The sequence below is a fragment of the Somniosus microcephalus genome, chromosome 17 (assembly GCF_052327205.1).
Source record: "Somniosus microcephalus isolate GS21.2 chromosome 17, FLI_Smic_1.0, whole genome shotgun sequence".
Taxonomy (NCBI): domain Eukaryota; kingdom Metazoa; phylum Chordata; class Chondrichthyes; order Squaliformes; family Somniosidae; genus Somniosus; species Somniosus microcephalus.
The window spans coordinates 69,985,712-70,001,172 of record NC_141003.1 but is presented as its reverse complement, the minus strand read 5'-3'; the positions used below and the strand labels follow the sequence as shown (position 1 = coordinate 70,001,172).

At 51.6% G+C, this 15,461-nt stretch overlaps 1 protein-coding gene across 2 annotated transcripts in view; it reads left to right on the top strand.

Annotated features, from left to right (window-relative positions):
- LOC147105839 (carboxypeptidase A1-like) overlaps positions 1 to 15,461 on the top strand; it is a 72,719-nt gene that overhangs the window by 37,086 nt on the left and 20,172 nt on the right. The window contains exons 1-3 of one of the 2 annotated variants that reach the window (XM_086010636.1): positions 3,699 to 3,763; positions 8,977 to 9,058; positions 10,869 to 11,003. In XM_086010636.1, coding sequence (XP_085866762.1) covers positions 3,699 to 3,763; positions 8,977 to 9,058; positions 10,869 to 11,003 — 282 coding nt within the window. Of the gene's footprint in view, positions 1 to 3,698; positions 3,764 to 8,976; positions 9,059 to 10,868; positions 11,004 to 15,461 lie in introns of those variants that run through there. The other variant, XM_086010638.1, reaches the window with a different exon arrangement.

The following is a 15,461-nucleotide window of genomic DNA, read 5'->3' as shown; positions in this document are numbered from 1 at the left end:
ACACGCCCATTGTCCAGAGGACACGCCCATTGACCCGAGGACACGCCCATTGACCCGAGGACACGCCCATTGACCAGAGGACATGCCCACTGCTCCAGGACACGCCCATTGACTAGAGGACACGCCCACTGCTCCAAGACACGCCCATTGCCCAGAGGACACGCCCATTGTCCAAAGGACACGCCCACTGACCAGAGGACACGCCCACTGCTCCAGGATACGCCCGTTGACCCGAGGACACACCCACTGCTCCAGGACACGCCCATTGACCAGAGGACATGCTCATTGACCCAAGGACACGCCCATTGTCCAGAGGACACGCCCACTGCTCCAGGACATGCCCATTGACCAGAGGACATGCCCATTGACCAGAGGACACGCCCACTGCTCCAGGATACGCCCGTTGACCCGAAGACACGCCCACTGCCCACAGGACATGCCCACTGCTCCAGGACACACCCACTGACCCCAGAGCCTCCCCCATTATTTGGGACACCTCCCCACACTGACGCAGGGTCACGACCTCCGTCTTTCCCCTCCAAGGACTGCCCAACAGGGACCCCTTGCACTGACGCCGGGTTTACTCATCTCCCCAGGCCACGGCCCCTGTACTGACCCTGGGACATCCAATCTCCACTGACCCCAGGCCACTTACCCCTCTCTATCTCCAGGCCACAACCCCAAGCACCAGGACACATGGAACACCCAAGCCACCACTCTCCTTACGATGCTAGCCACCCCACCCACTGACCCTGGGCCAGCACCCCACACCTGAGGTCACACTACCCGCTGTCCTATGCCCAACCCACCCACTGACTGGACCACATATAAGCAGACCACGGCTGGAAGCCCCCAATTTATTAGGTGATTTTTTTAATCCCAGTGCATATGATAAATGTTTTAATAAATACAATTTTGTGTGTTTTATTTTTTCCCAGTAATAGCAAATTAAATAAAATACTGGAAAACAGTTGATCTTAAGGCTATAGACAAAATATCCCTTATTGGGAAATCAGTAAAAAAAACAGTATTTAGTCCCTTATTTGCCTTTAAGGAAAATGTAAAGGGTAAATAATAGAAAGAATTTGCATTTATATAGCACCTTTCATGTCCTCAGGACATCCCAACAGTGCCAGCAAGCAACACCTACTCACCAGTAACCTGCTAATCAGCGTTCAGTTCAGACCTCACCATGGCCTTGATCCAGACACGGATGCAAGAGCCCAATGCCAGAGGAGATGTGAGAGTAGCCACGCTCCACATCAAGGGAGAATTTGATCACGTACAGCACCAAGGAGCCCTCAGAAAAATGAGGTCAATGGCGGCCCAGGGAAAAACCCTCCAGTGGCTGGGGTCATACCTGACACACAGGAAGATGGCCATGGTTGTCGGAGGTTAATCATAGGAACATTAGGAACAGGAGGAGGCCATTCAGTCCCTCGAGCCCATTTTGACATTCAGTTAGGTCATGGCTAATCTGTACCTCAATTCCATTTACCCGCCTTTGCTCTATATCCCTTGAAACCCTTTCCCAACAACAATCTATCGATCTCAGTCTTGAAAATTTCAATTGCCTACAACACACAGCCTTTTAGGGGAGCGAGTTCCAGATTATTAGCATTTTTGATTACTTTTTGCACCTGTGCACTAGCTTTTAGTGATTTGTGGATACCTAAATTCCTTCGCTCCTCCGTAGATCCTAGTCTTCTCACCATTAAGAAAATGTTCCAATTTGTCTTTCTCGGATCCAAAGTGGATGACCTCACACTGTCTTACCTTGAACTCCAATCTGCCACAGTGTTGTCCACTCACTTAGTCTGTTGTGGAGTATTTTAAACCAACACTCGACACAAGGTTTTAGATCAATAGTCAAGTTGTCTTTATTGCCCCGGTGGGGAACCAGTCTGCTCTGTCTTAGCCAGGCCTTTCCAAATTGGTACAGCAAACACTACATTTTATCCATTACAACACACATGTCAAAATTCATTCCTGTCACCTGATTGGACCTTGGCCCACATGCATCTTCACTGATTGGTTTCCTATGCCGCGTTACATTAAAGTACCGCCTTTATTATCGGCCGTTATCCCTCAAGCTGTTGTTGCACCTATGACCTTTGTTTATGCCAGATGGGTCTCATCAACATTGTACTTCTGACTCATTGTCCTCCTCTCCTGCCTCTCTAGGCCTCTTTCATTGTTTTACAGGAAAATCTCGATTTACCGGCACCTAAATAACCAGAAATCTCTGTTAACCGGCAAAATTCAGGAGTAGGTTCAGGTAAGTTTTACTTCATATTAGTGGCCGTTCCTGGATCTGTGGCCATGTAACCGGGGTTCCTGTACCTGTTACATAGCAACAGGGACGCCTGGATCTTGTGGCCGGGGTTCCTGCACCTGTTGCATAGCAACAGGGACGCCTGGATCTTGTGGCCGGGGTTCCTGCACCTGTTGCATAGCAACAGGGACGCCTGGATCTTGTGGCCGGGGTTCCTCCAACTGTTGCATAGCAACAGGGACGCCTGGATCTTGTGGCCGGGGTTCCTGCACCTGTTGCATAGCACCAGGGACGCCTGGATCTGTGGCCATGTACGGGGCTCTCGTACCTTTTACAATACCTCTCTGCGATCTGGACTTTTTGATAAGCCGGCACCATGCTGGTCCCGTCGGTGCTGGATAAAAAAGAGTTTCCTGTACTTTCCTGCCAGAACAGAACTTACATCCTCTTAGGCCTCTTATGGTTCCATGTCCGGCTATGTTATCTCCACTGCCAATTCAGCAACTTAGAAAAAAGCATACTACTGCAAAGTATGGACTTTATTACACCATTCAGTGAAACTGCCAGTGATGTCAGTTTAACTCTTTCCCCACTGCAAGTCTGTCTACGTCCCGTTGTAACTTCCTGCTCCCATCTACACCACTTACTGTTGGCTGGAATACAAAAGTGAGGAAGTGATGCAGCAGTTGTCCAGACCTTGGTCAGACCCCATCTGGAACACTGCATTCAATTTGGGCACACACCTCAGGAAGGATATATTGGCCTTGGAGTGGGTGCAGCGCAGATTCACCAGAATAATACCGGGACTTAAAGGGTTAAATTATGAGGCCAGGTTACATAAACTTGGTTTGTATTCCCTTGAGTGTAAGCGATTGAGGGGTTATCTAATGGAGGGGCTTAAAATAATAAAGGGATTCGATGGGGCAGATGCAGAAAAACGATTTCCTCTGCTCCCCCAAACACTGCCCCCAGCTGAGAACAGGTAACTCAACACAGAACAGGCTCTAAAACTGTGACCTCCCCGGTGTGAAGGGGTCAATAACGCACAAACTTACTAAACTATCTGTACACCTTCCCTCGCCGCCACCACCCCCTCCCCCGCCGCCCAAAACGAAGTTTTATAAATAATCTCAAAGAGAAACAGATTTGGTTGAACTGGAAGTCGCCGACGCAGAGCTTTTTCATCCTCCAATTTATTTGCACATCGTCGAGTTATTAAGTTGATACACATTTTTATTCACAATCATCAGGATTTTGCTGGAAAAACAAACAAGGTTTTGATATCGACAGCCTCAATTTGTGTGGGAATTATTCCACGTTTCTACAAATGCTAGTCATTAACCTTTGATCCAGGTGACTGCCTGAGCACCTCTCACCCTTTAAATATGGCTCGGCACATTGTGCCTTTCCACAAGACTTCACCATGAGGACGCTTTTGGTTTTCTCGGCTCTGTTGGTGGCCGTTTGCGCTCAGAGAGGTTTCGAGGGGTGAGTTTGCTGCCTTGTGCCCAGATTATTTTTCAGGGAGGTTCCTTGACCTCAGTTTGTCGGATCAGACTCAAGGGTGGTCTGTCTTTATGAGGACCTCTTGGTGTGGAACTGGAAAGGTCCCAGATCCGGTCCTCACCCTTTGTTGAGTTAGCTGACCTCAGCTGGTGCAGAGTGGAGGGGGCGCAACAGTTGACCGCTGTGGCCCTGGGCTCGGGAGGGGAAACTCATCCAGGGTTCCTCCTTCTAAAAGATGCGTGTGCGCGGAGAGCATCAGGTTTGGTTGTGAATTGTGATGTCTCCCTTGCCCAAATAGCCAGCCAACACTAACTGCCGAGATTCACACATGAAGAATGGACCATCTAGATGAGGTATTCTAGTGATCCTGGTGCCTCAGAACCTCGGCGAGAAAATGGGAAAGAACTGTTCTTTTGATGGCTAATCATAGCCTGTGGTGGGCTAACAGACCCCTGGCTAGAACCAAAGTGGTTGCACCATTGGTTCAACTGTAACCATACTGAGAGAAATCAAGTGTTCTGATCAACTGCAGAGTGTAAGGTGTGGATATAGGCGCTGAGCGGGATTAAAACCGAGTGGACTTGAACAGAGTGTTTTATTTGGGAATTTGGAAAGAGTGGGAATTCGGAGAAGAGGGGGAAGGAGTTGCTGCGTTTTGCCTACACTGCTTGTAGTGCTTTGTGTTATAGATAGATATTTAATTTCAGTATCCATAACTTAATCTAGATCAAGTAAGTAATCAAGAAACTACACTGTAAACTAAGTTACCTAATTACAAATTTAATTAAAATTAATTAAATAAAACAAGGTCATATAGGGATGGCAGTGCAGGCGGTGTGCCGCAACTGCAGCATGTGGGAGTTTGTGGAGAGCATTGTGATCCCAGAGAACCACGTTTGCAGTAAGTGCCTGCATCTTGAGGAACTTCAGCTCAGAGTTTTTGAGCTGGAGTCTGAGGTGCAGACATTGTGGGGCATCAGAGATGGGGAGAGTTACCTGGACACTTTGATCCAGGAGGCAGTCACACCCCTTAGGTTAGGTAGTGGTACAGGTCTGGTTAGTGGTCAGGGACAGGAGGGTGTGACTGCAACTCAGGAAGGTAAGGGGACCCCAGGTGCAGTGCTGGAGGAGCCTCAGCATTTGCCCTTGTCCAACAGGTATGAGGTTCTTGCTGCCTGTGTGGATGAGGGAAAGCCTGCAGGATGGATGGGCAAGCTGACCATGGCACCATGGTGCAGGAGGACATTCATGTGGGGGGAGTGAAAGGGAATGTAGTTGTGGTACGGGACAGTATAGTCAGAGGGATAGATACTGTTCTCTGCAGCTGCAACCGAGTGTTCCGAAGGTTGTGTTGCCTGCCCGGTGCTAGGGTTAAAGGCATCTCCTGGAGAAGAACTTGGAGTGGGAGTGGGAGGATCCAGTTGTCGTGGTCCACGTAGGAACCAACAACATAGGTAGAACTAGAAATGAGATTCTGCTGAGGGAGTTTGAGGAGCTAGGATCCAAATTAAAAAGCAGAACCTCAAAGGTAATAATCTCTGGATTGTTACCTGAGCCACGCGCAAATTGGCATAGGGACAAACAGATTAGAGGTTTAAATGCGTGGCTCAAAGAGTGGTGTGGGAGGAAGGGCTTTCAGTTCATGGGGCACTGGCACCAGTACTGAGGAAAGAGGGAGCTGTTCCATTGAGACAGGCTCCACTTAAACTGGGCTGGGACCAGTGTCCTAGCAAACCAAATAGCTAGGGCAGTAGATAGGGCTTTAAACGAATGTAGGGGGGCGGGGTGAGAGGATTCAGGAAAGAGTAAATTTAAAAGCAGCGAGAGAAATGTAACTCTAGAGCAGGGTAGAGTTTTGGGTAAAAATAAGCAGAGTGGGTCAGGAAGGGACAGAGAGAGGAACAAAGGTAATAGGGCATCAGTGACTAAGGTGACATCAGGGAAAAATAGAAATAAGTCAAAGCTAAAGGCACTATATCTGAATGCGCAAAGCATTCACAACAAAATAGATGAATTAATAGTGCAGATTAAAAAATTAACAGGTTTGATCTAATAACCATAACGGAGACGTGGTTGCAAAGTGGCCAAGGTTGGGAACTAAATATTCCAGGTTACTTCACTTTTAGAAGAGATAGGCAAAATGGAAAAGGAGGAGGGGTAGCCCTGATAATAAAGGATGGGATAAAGACAGCAGAGAGAAAGGATCTTAGCTCTGAAAATCAAGAAGTAGAATTAGTTTGGGTGAAGCTAAGAAACAGCAAGGGGCAGTAAACATTGGTGGGAGTTGTTTATAGGCCCCCAAACAGTAGTTGTAGAGAAGGCCCAGCTGTAGACTGCACCACGTTGGCATGGGCGGCAACAGTCTCGGCTGGCTGACTGACAGGCAAAAGCTAGGGCACTGGCGGAGTGGCAGTGGTGGGAGGACGAATGTTGTTACCCTGAGAGAGGACAGCAGGGTCGGCCTCCACGGAACCACTGCCACACCCCCCGGGGCGGCGCCTCAGCAATCCTAGTAATCTGCTGGAGGACAGATTGCTGGACTGCTGTGGCACCCTGCAAACCCCTTTCAACACTGGTAACAGCAGCCAGATGGCAGCAGTCTCTGCTTGCGTGGCAGCAAGCTGAGCTCGCATGACTTCAGTCTGAGCTTCCATTGCAGCACTCAGACGTTGCGTGGCTTCTGCTTGTGCTGCAATGGAAGCTGAGACATCGGCCATCAGATGCTGCATCATGGTTGGGTCCACAAGTGCGCTACTGGAGCTGCCCATCACTTCCATACTGGAATGGATGGGCTCCAAGCTCTGCGCAAAGCCTTGTGCAAGGTTGGAGCTGGACTCCTCCAGGCTCCTTGACATTGCATTCAGGCTTTCAGGCAGGCCTGCAATGCACCAAACATTTCGTTGTGCATACCCATCAGCTGTGTTTTGTAGGTCGCCCCACCAAAGTCTTCATCTGAGTCCTGTGCAGCAGAACTTGTGTGCGACCTCATCCTCCGGGGAGTTGGCACCTGCGCTACCCTTTCCCCCTGCCCTGGCTGCAGCCCACTCATGCCCGTGTGCAAATCCCGCCTCTAAGCTACCCTCTAAAGTCCGCGCAGTGCCGGTATCTGAGCTGGTGGCTGTGACTGTCAGATCGAGTGATGGTGTTTCTTCTTCATCATCAATCTCCTCTTCCTCTTCCACCACTGCCTGGCCAGGTTGGATTTCTTGGGTCCCTGAAATGAGAAAGGCACAAGGGTAGGGTTGTGCTGAAGGAGGGGCAGGGTGGGGTTGGGGGGGGGGAGGGCGGGAACAAGAAGTGCATGCTTACACTATCTGCAGCTTATAAGTCAGAAGAGATTGTGGGATCAGTGGCCTCAGTCGCAGCCACTCCAATTATGCCGAGCACCATCTCCTCAAGCGGGGTCAGGATATGGAGGTGCGCCTGTCGCTGTCTACGATTCTACGCCACCTTGTCCTGCAAGAGAGAGGGAAGTGTGTCAGTGAGTGTGGTTCAATGTGTTTGGTTGATGTGGCTGTCATGGTTGAATAGCTGGCAGTGTGTGCAAGCTGTGAGATGTGCGTGTGAGGCTTGCAGCAGTGCTAAGTGTGTGAGGATGAGATGGAGCATATTAATGTGAGGCATGAGTACTGATTGATAGAGATTGTTGGTAGGTATGTAATGGGGGTGAGGTGAATTGAGCAGTGTGTGAGGCTAGTGGTGCAGTTTGTAGGATATGGCATTTGAAGATGCATTCACTGACCATGGCCACTCGTGAGAGGTCATTCTACCGGCACTGCATCCAGGTCCTCGGGGCAACACTGTTGGCATTGATCTCTGTGGCTATCTGCTCCCACTGCCTTCGTAGAGTCTGTTCTGTTTCCTGGCCCCCTAGTGAAACAGAACCTTTCTTCTCCTCTCCATCTCCTGTGCTAACTCCAGTGCTGCATCTGAGAACTGTGGAGCCCTTTCTCTGGCCTGTTGTGCCATTGCTGAATGTTTCCCAGTTGAAACTGCCTTCTGGAATTACTTCCAGCACCTGATCTTGTCAAACCGCACCTCCCCTTTAAGAGGTGCAGGCTGGCTTTTAGAACTTTAATTGGTGCTAGCCTCGCACGAACCTGGGCCCTTTGCTGAGTGTGCAGCCACTCAGCAGCACCAAGTTTGCGTGCTGCCTGCTTAGCATCGTGATCCCCGCGCCCGTTTTCAGGGGCTACTGAATTTTTAGCCCAATCTCTTCCCACAAACTGGTAATGTCTGTAAAACTCCGTGCCTGACCTCGCACTTCTTACAACTACTGCAGAATTCATCTTTAATATGTGTGATCCTGGGACTTACACCCATCCCTTCTATTAACCTTACACTAAAGGACTGATCCTGGGATATACACCCCATCTCTTGTATTAACTTTACACTGAAGGATTGATCCCAGGATTTATACCCCATCCCTTGTATTAACCTTACACTAAAGGGGCCTCCCAACACTCACTGTAAAGGCTCTCTCTTGAAGAATGACCTAGGAGCCATGGAACCAGACTCCGAAGGAGTCAGCTCTTTCAGAAGAAGCGGGAGGGAGAGAGGGGAGAAATAAATAATTGCTAAAATATGTTTGTTCACTTTAATTGTTCCCAGAAGTTGTGATGCATCCTGCAGATCAAATGAGTCCAGAAAGTTCTCTCATAGCTTCACAAAGTATCTATCAACATCTCATCCTCTCATGAGGTACCGGTACTGTGTCAGCTCAGGGCCAAACGCTCACCTCTGAAGGTTGTGGGTTCAAGCCTCCCTCCAGAGACTTGAGCACAAAATCCAGGCTGACACTCCCAGTGCAGTACTGAGGGAGTGCTGCACTGTCGGAGGTGCCGTCATTCGGATGAGATGTTAAACAGAGGCCCCAATTGCTCTCTCCGGTGGATGTAAAAGATCCCATAGCACTATTGGAAGAAGAACAGGGGAGTTCTCCCCGGAGTCCTGGCTAATCTTTATCCTTCAATCAACATCATTAAAACAGATTATCTGGTCATTTATCTCGTTGCTGCTTGTGGGACCTTGCTGTGTAAAAGCTGGCTACATTTCCCTACTTTACAACAGTATTTTAAAGTACTTTGTTTTGGGACATCCTGAGGTCATGACAGAAATGCAAGTTCTTTCTTTCTTAATAATTAATAAAAGGCCCAACAACAAAACTCTGTTACTGACACTTGGTCTGTTTGCAGGGACCAGGTCCTCCGGATTACACCCACGGGTGAAGAACAGGTCAGCCTGGTGATGTCCATGGAGGACCAGGAACATCTCCAGGTAAGTCGGAGTAGAAAACTGCATCTCTTACCTTAAACTACAGAGGGAGCTACAAATACCTGGGAACTCTTCATCAGTGGACCCCAATGGCATTGCTGAAATATAGTCTGCAGTTTGCCCCACTGTCGTGATATTTCGGTGTTAATCTGTGCTGTCCCTTTAAAACCACCATTCTAACTGGGCTAATCCAGCTTTTGTAGCCACTTATAAACTGCTGGGACCAATCAGAGGGCAGTTCTAACTGTTTGTAAATTTCAGGCTCCAGGTCAATTTCCCCCCCCCGCCGCAATTCAAAAAAAAATTGCTTTACCTGTGTAGCAAAGTGTGACTTCTGGTGTGTGACGGATATGGGCAGTAACTGATTGGCTGCCTGTTATACACAGAAATATGAGTACCTGAGACTGGTAGCACAGTGGTTATGTTACTGGACTAATAGCCCTGAACTAATGATCCATTAAACGTGGGTTCAAATCCCATCCATGGCAGTTGGGGAATTTAAATTCAGTTAATTAAATAAATCTGTAATTAAAAAAAGTAAATATCAATAATGGTGATCACCTAAAATTACCAAATTGTTGTAAAAACTCACCTGATTTACAAATGTTCTTTAGGGAAGGAAATCTACTGCCCTTACCTGGTCTGGCCTATGTGTGACTTCAGACCTACAGCAAAGTGGTTAACTCTTAACTGCCCTGTGATAATGGCCTAGCAAGCCACTCCATTGTCACGAGGGTGGCTCACCACCACCTTCTCAAGGGCAATTAGGGATGGGTAATAAATGCCAGCAAAACCCACATGCTGTGAGCAAATTAAAAAAACACACCGCCCAATGTTTCCTGTCACTGAAGTAGGATGATAGCTAAGGCCACAGGACTCACAGTGTGAAACTGTCATGGTAAATTCATCGAGGAAATATTCAGCAGCTGATCACTGGGAGCTGGCCAATATATTACACGCAGTGATTAGTGACACCAGATGGGAACATTTGGGCCTAGAAATTCAGTCGCGTTTGCGCCCACTTATGGGCTATAGAGTGGTTTGCGCCGGAAGTTTTTTCGCGCCCGAAATTCAGTTGGTCCGTAACATCGACGTTAGCCGGTAGCGCTGCGCCGGCACCGATGACGTCATCGGTGTGCGCAGCGCCCCGGTTCCAATGCAATTCCGGTCCGACCGCCAAATTCAGTTGCGGCCGCCTCTCCCGTGGCGGCCGCAAACAGCGTTTGCAAAACGGTGCCTTGCAGCTCCGAGAGGCCGGCGCATAAAGGTGGAGGGGCACCTCCCTCCCCGGACTCCTGCACCACCCCCCCGCGGCATTGGTGTGTCACTCCCGCGAGCCCGGCACTTCTCCGTGGTGCCGGGCTCATTTGCCGGGGGAATCCAGTGGTGATCTCACGGCTGCAGGCAGCTCCTCCTTAAGAGAAGGAGGAGGCCTGCAGTACCCCAGCCTGCCGCACTGCATCGGGTGCCGCAGCGGCAGCTGGACGCCTGAAACTGACATTCTTCGCCCCAAACGAGGCGGCCAAACCCTCCAATAGCGCCCGCCTCCGTGTTGGGGCGGCGCAACTGAATTTCAGGCGGGCGCTACGGGAATCCGGCCGAGCGCTAAATTTCGGGCGCTAAAGACCTGGCGGGGCTATACCTAATTTCTAGGCCTTGGTTTTTGTGTGATGTCCTCCCTCTGATGATGACACCAGATGCCGTGTACAGCTGTACACTAGTCGACAGGTAGTTACCAGGAAACACAACCTATATTATACCATGTATTGCATATATATGTTAAAAATAATTTTTGTCCTCTCCCTCTCTCTAGCTCGATATCTGGCGCAGCCCCGTCAAGCCTGACCTCATTATAGATGTCCATGTTCCGCAGGCTAGTCTTCAGTCTTTCAAAGTGTTTCTGGAGCACAATGGGATTCAGTATTCGGTAATGATTGAAGACCTGCAGGTACGTCACTAAAGCAAACCACGCCAGGTAGAGGGGCTACAATCGGACTCGGTGTCCTGGGCTAGAGAGGGAGCTATTCAGCCAGGTGTCCCACTCTTAATTTTATTCCAGCGGCCCCTGCTGGAGGTGCGCATGACGGGGTGGGTGGGAGTCTGTGCAAATAGTTGTGTATACGAGCTGTGTGTATGTGTGAGTAGGGGTGTGTGTAGCCATATGCGAATATGTGTAGGTGGGTGTGAGTGTGAAACTGTATGCGGGTGTCTATTAGGCTATGCAAGTGGGGGAGTGTGTGGGCACATGTGCATGTATGTGTCATGGGTGTATATATGTGAATAGAGGGGTGTGTGTGGTGTGTGTTTGCGGGTGGGTGTGTGGGGGTGTATGGGGTTTGTATGTGTCGGTGGGTTATGTGTGTGTGGGGGGTGTGTGTGTGGGGGGTGTGTGTGTGGGGTGTGATATACCTATCAATTCGTCCAATAAAAAGCGACGAGTTAGGAACGTAACTAAAGGTTTTTATTGACTAAATAACAGAGCCCACCCTCGTGGGTGATCGGGTCCAACAAGGAGGAATACCAGCCAGTCGACTACCTTTATACCTGGGCAGGTAGGTGGAGCCATGGGCGGAGTCGGAGGTGGTCAGCCCAGGTATAACAGCGCGACAAGAGGCGACCTCGTATCGTGATACAACAGTGATAACGGTGATAACAATACAACAGTGATAACTATAGTGTAACGATAAAAGTGGTTTACCACATTCACCCCTTGTTTAAATTTGAGTCCGGCGGGGTGAAGTGTACTACCAGTTCTGGTATGTCAGTCTGTCCGGAGGCCTCGTAAGCCTCTCCGATCGTCGCAGCGGCGGTGCTGCATTATCCGGTGTTAGTGCTGGTGTCTGCGTGGTCGGCGAAGGCTCGTGGGGTTCCGGCATGCCGTCTACCTGGGCTGGGATTGGGGGGGTGGTGGGGGGGGGTAAAGGTGGTGTCTCCGGAGTGCCCAAGGGTGCGAGGTCTCGTAAGGAGACAGTGTCCTCCCGCCCGTCTGGGTAAGCCACGTAGGCGTACTGGGGTTGGCGTGCAGGAGGTTCACCCTCTCGACCAGGGGGTCTGTTTTATGGGCCCTCACGTGCTTTCGCAGCAAGACGGGCCCCGGAGAGGTCAGCCAGGTTGGTAGAGTGGTTCCCGTAGTCGACTTCCTGGGGAAAACAAACATTCGTTCATGGGGGGTGGCGTTAACGGCAGTGCAAAGTAGTGACCGGATGGAGTGCAGCGCTGTCGGGAGGACTTCCTGCCAGCGGGAGGTTGGGAGGCCCTTAGACTTTAAGGCTAAGAGGACGGCCTTCCATACCGTCGCGTTCTCTCTTTCCACCTGGCCGTTCCCTCGGGGGTTGTAGCTGGTGGTCCTACTTGCTGCAATACCTCTCGCTAGTAGGAACTGACGGAGTTCCTCGCTCATGAAAGAGGAGCCCCGGTCACTATGTATATAGTTTGGGAACCCGAACAAGGCGAAGAGGTCGTTCAGGCATTTAATGACCGTGGTACTGGTCATGTCTGGGCAGGGGAAGGCAAAGGGGAAACGGGAGTACTCATCAACAATGTTGAGGAAGTACACATTACGGTCAGAGGACGGGAGGGGCCCCTTAAAGTCGATGCTCAGGCGCTCGAAGGGGCGGGTGGCCTTGATCAGGCTTGCTCTGTCCGGCCTAAAGAAGTGCGGTTTGCACTCGGCACAGGTCTGGCAGTTCCTGGTTATGGTCCTGACCTCCTCGATGGAGTAGGGCAGGTTGCGGGCCTTAATGAAGTGGTAAAGTCTGGTGACCCCGGGGTGGCAGAGGTCGTTGTGGAGGGTCTGAAGTCTATCACTTTGCGCGCTGGCGCATGTAATTCGTGACAGAGCATCGGGGGGTTCGTTCAGCTTACCTGGCCGGTACAAGATATCATAATCGTAGGTGGAGAGCTCGATTCTCCACCTCAAGATCTTGTCATTCTTGATTTTGCCCCTCAGCTTGTTATTAAACATAAAAGCGACCGAACGTTGGTCGGTAAGGAGGGTAAATCGTTTGCCTGCCAGGTAGTGCCTCCAGCGTCGTACCGCCTCCACAAGCGCCTGGGCCTCCTTCTCGACCGACGAGTGTCGGATCTCAGGGCCCTGTAGGGTCCTTGAGAAGAAGGCCACCGGTCTCCCCTCCTGGTTAAGGGTGGCGGCTAGGGCGAAGTCGGATGCATCGCTCTCGACTTGGAAGGGGATGGACTCATCCACTGCGTGCATAGTGGCCTTGGCAATGTCTCCCTTAATGAGGGAGAAGGCTGCGCACGCTTCCTCCGTAAGGGGGAAGGATGTGGACTTCATGAGGGGTCTGGCTTTGTCCGCATAATTGGGCACCCATTGGGCATAGTAGGCGAAGAGCCCCAGGGTTCTCTTAAGTGCCTTAGGGCAGTGGGGGAGGGGTAGCTCCATGAGGGGGCGCATTCTTTCGGGGTCGGGGCCGATGAGTCCGTTCTCTACTACACAGCCAAGGATGGCAAGGCGCGAGGTGTTAAACACACATTTCTCCTTATTGTAGGTGAGGTTCAGCCGTTGGGCTGTACGGAGGAATTTCTCCAGATTCACGTCGTGGTCCTGCCGGTCGCGGCCGCAGATGGTGACGTTATCTAGGTAGGGGAATGTGGCCTGCAGTCCGTTCTGGTCAACCATCCGGTCCATCTCCCTTTGGAAGACCGAGACCCCGTTGGTGACACCGAAGGGGACCCTAAGGAAGTGGTATAGGCGCCCATTCGCCTCGAAGGCGGTGTACTGGCGGTCCTCGGGGTGGATAGGGAGTTGGTGGTAGGCCGACTTAAGGTCGATGGTCGAGAATACGCGGTATTGTGCAATCTGATTGACCATGTCAGATATGCGGGGAAGGTGGTATGCGTCCAGCTGGGTGTATCTGTTTATGGTCTGGCTGTAGTCGATGACCAGGCGATTTTTATCGCCGGTCTTAACGACCACGACCTGGGCACGCCAGGGGCTGTTGCTCCCCTCGATGATGCCCTCCTTCAGGAGACGCTGCACCTCAGAGCTAATGAAAGCTCTGTCCCCAGCGCTGTACCGCCTGCTCTTGGTAGCGACGGGTTTGCAGTCGGGGGTGAGGTTAGCGAACAGGGAAGGTGGCGGCACCTTGAGGGTGGATAGGCTGCAGGTGTTACGCGGTGGGCGGTTTAACCTTCGCTGGTTGTCGACTGTGAGTGGGGGGAGGGGTCCACCGTATGCTAGGGTTACACTTTGGAGGTGGGATTGGAAGTCCAGCCCTAGTAGGACGGCAGCGCAGAGCTGGGGGAGGACGAGGAGTTTAAAGTTTTTATACTCTGTACCCTTAACCGACAAGGTCACAGCACAGTAGCCGCTAATGTCCGTGGCGTGGGACCTCGATGCCATCGAGATTCGGTTGCGCGTTGGCAGGACAGGGAGGGAGTAGTGGCTCACCGTGTCTGGGTGGATGAAGCTCTCCGTGCTTCCGCTGTCGAACAGGCAGGTCGTGGCGTGGCCGTTTACTTTGATGTCCATCATCGACTTGGACAGGTGGTGTGGGCGGGCTTGATCCAGAGTGACGGAGGCTAGTGTGTAGGTAAGCGATTCGTTGTCGTCTGCGGGCGAGGCGGTCGTCGGGTCCGGGGGCCCGGGGGCCCGGTGGCAGTCGGGCGTGGTGGGTAAAATGGCATCTCCCACGAGGTAGGACAAAATGGCGGAGAAGATGGCTGCCCCCATAACTCACATGAGGCACTATTGGGGTCGGTTGCCTTGATCAAAGATGGCCGCCCCCATGACTCACGTGTGGGGATACTGGCCTCAGTTGCCGTGAAAGAAGATGGCCGCCCCCACAGTTCGCATGAGGCACTGCTGGCCTCTGAAGATCCGCTCCTGCAGGCCTTAGAGAAGTGGCCTTTCTTCCTGCAGGTTGCGCAGGTAGAGTTCCTGGCTGGGCAGCGCGACCTCGGGTGCTTCTCCTGGCCGCAAAAGAAGCAGCCGGCGGCCCGATCGCGGGTGCCCGATGTCGGAGCCGGTACCGGGGGTGGCGGGCCCGGTCGGGTCCGGGACGCCGACACTGAGGTAGGTCCCGGGGGCGGCGCTGCGAAGGGTATTGCGGTAGGGGTCGGGCCCGAGTCCCAGGGTCGCGAGCAGTACCTGGAAAACGCCTCCTGGTCCTGATGGGCCACCTCCAGGGAGAGAGCGAGGGCTTCAGCTTTGTCCAGGTCGAGGTCTTTAGCTTCAAGCAGTCTTTGCCGTGAGTAGTCGGACCGTAGGCCTTTCACAAAGGCATCGCGGATATTATCTTCCGTATTTTCAACAGCCGTCACCGCTTTAAAGTCACAGTTCCTGCCGAGTGCTCTTAGCGCCCGTAAAAATTCAGCTACAGACTCTCCTGGCTGTTGCGGGCGGGATCTTAGGAGGTGCCTGGTGTACATGTAATTTACCGGGCTG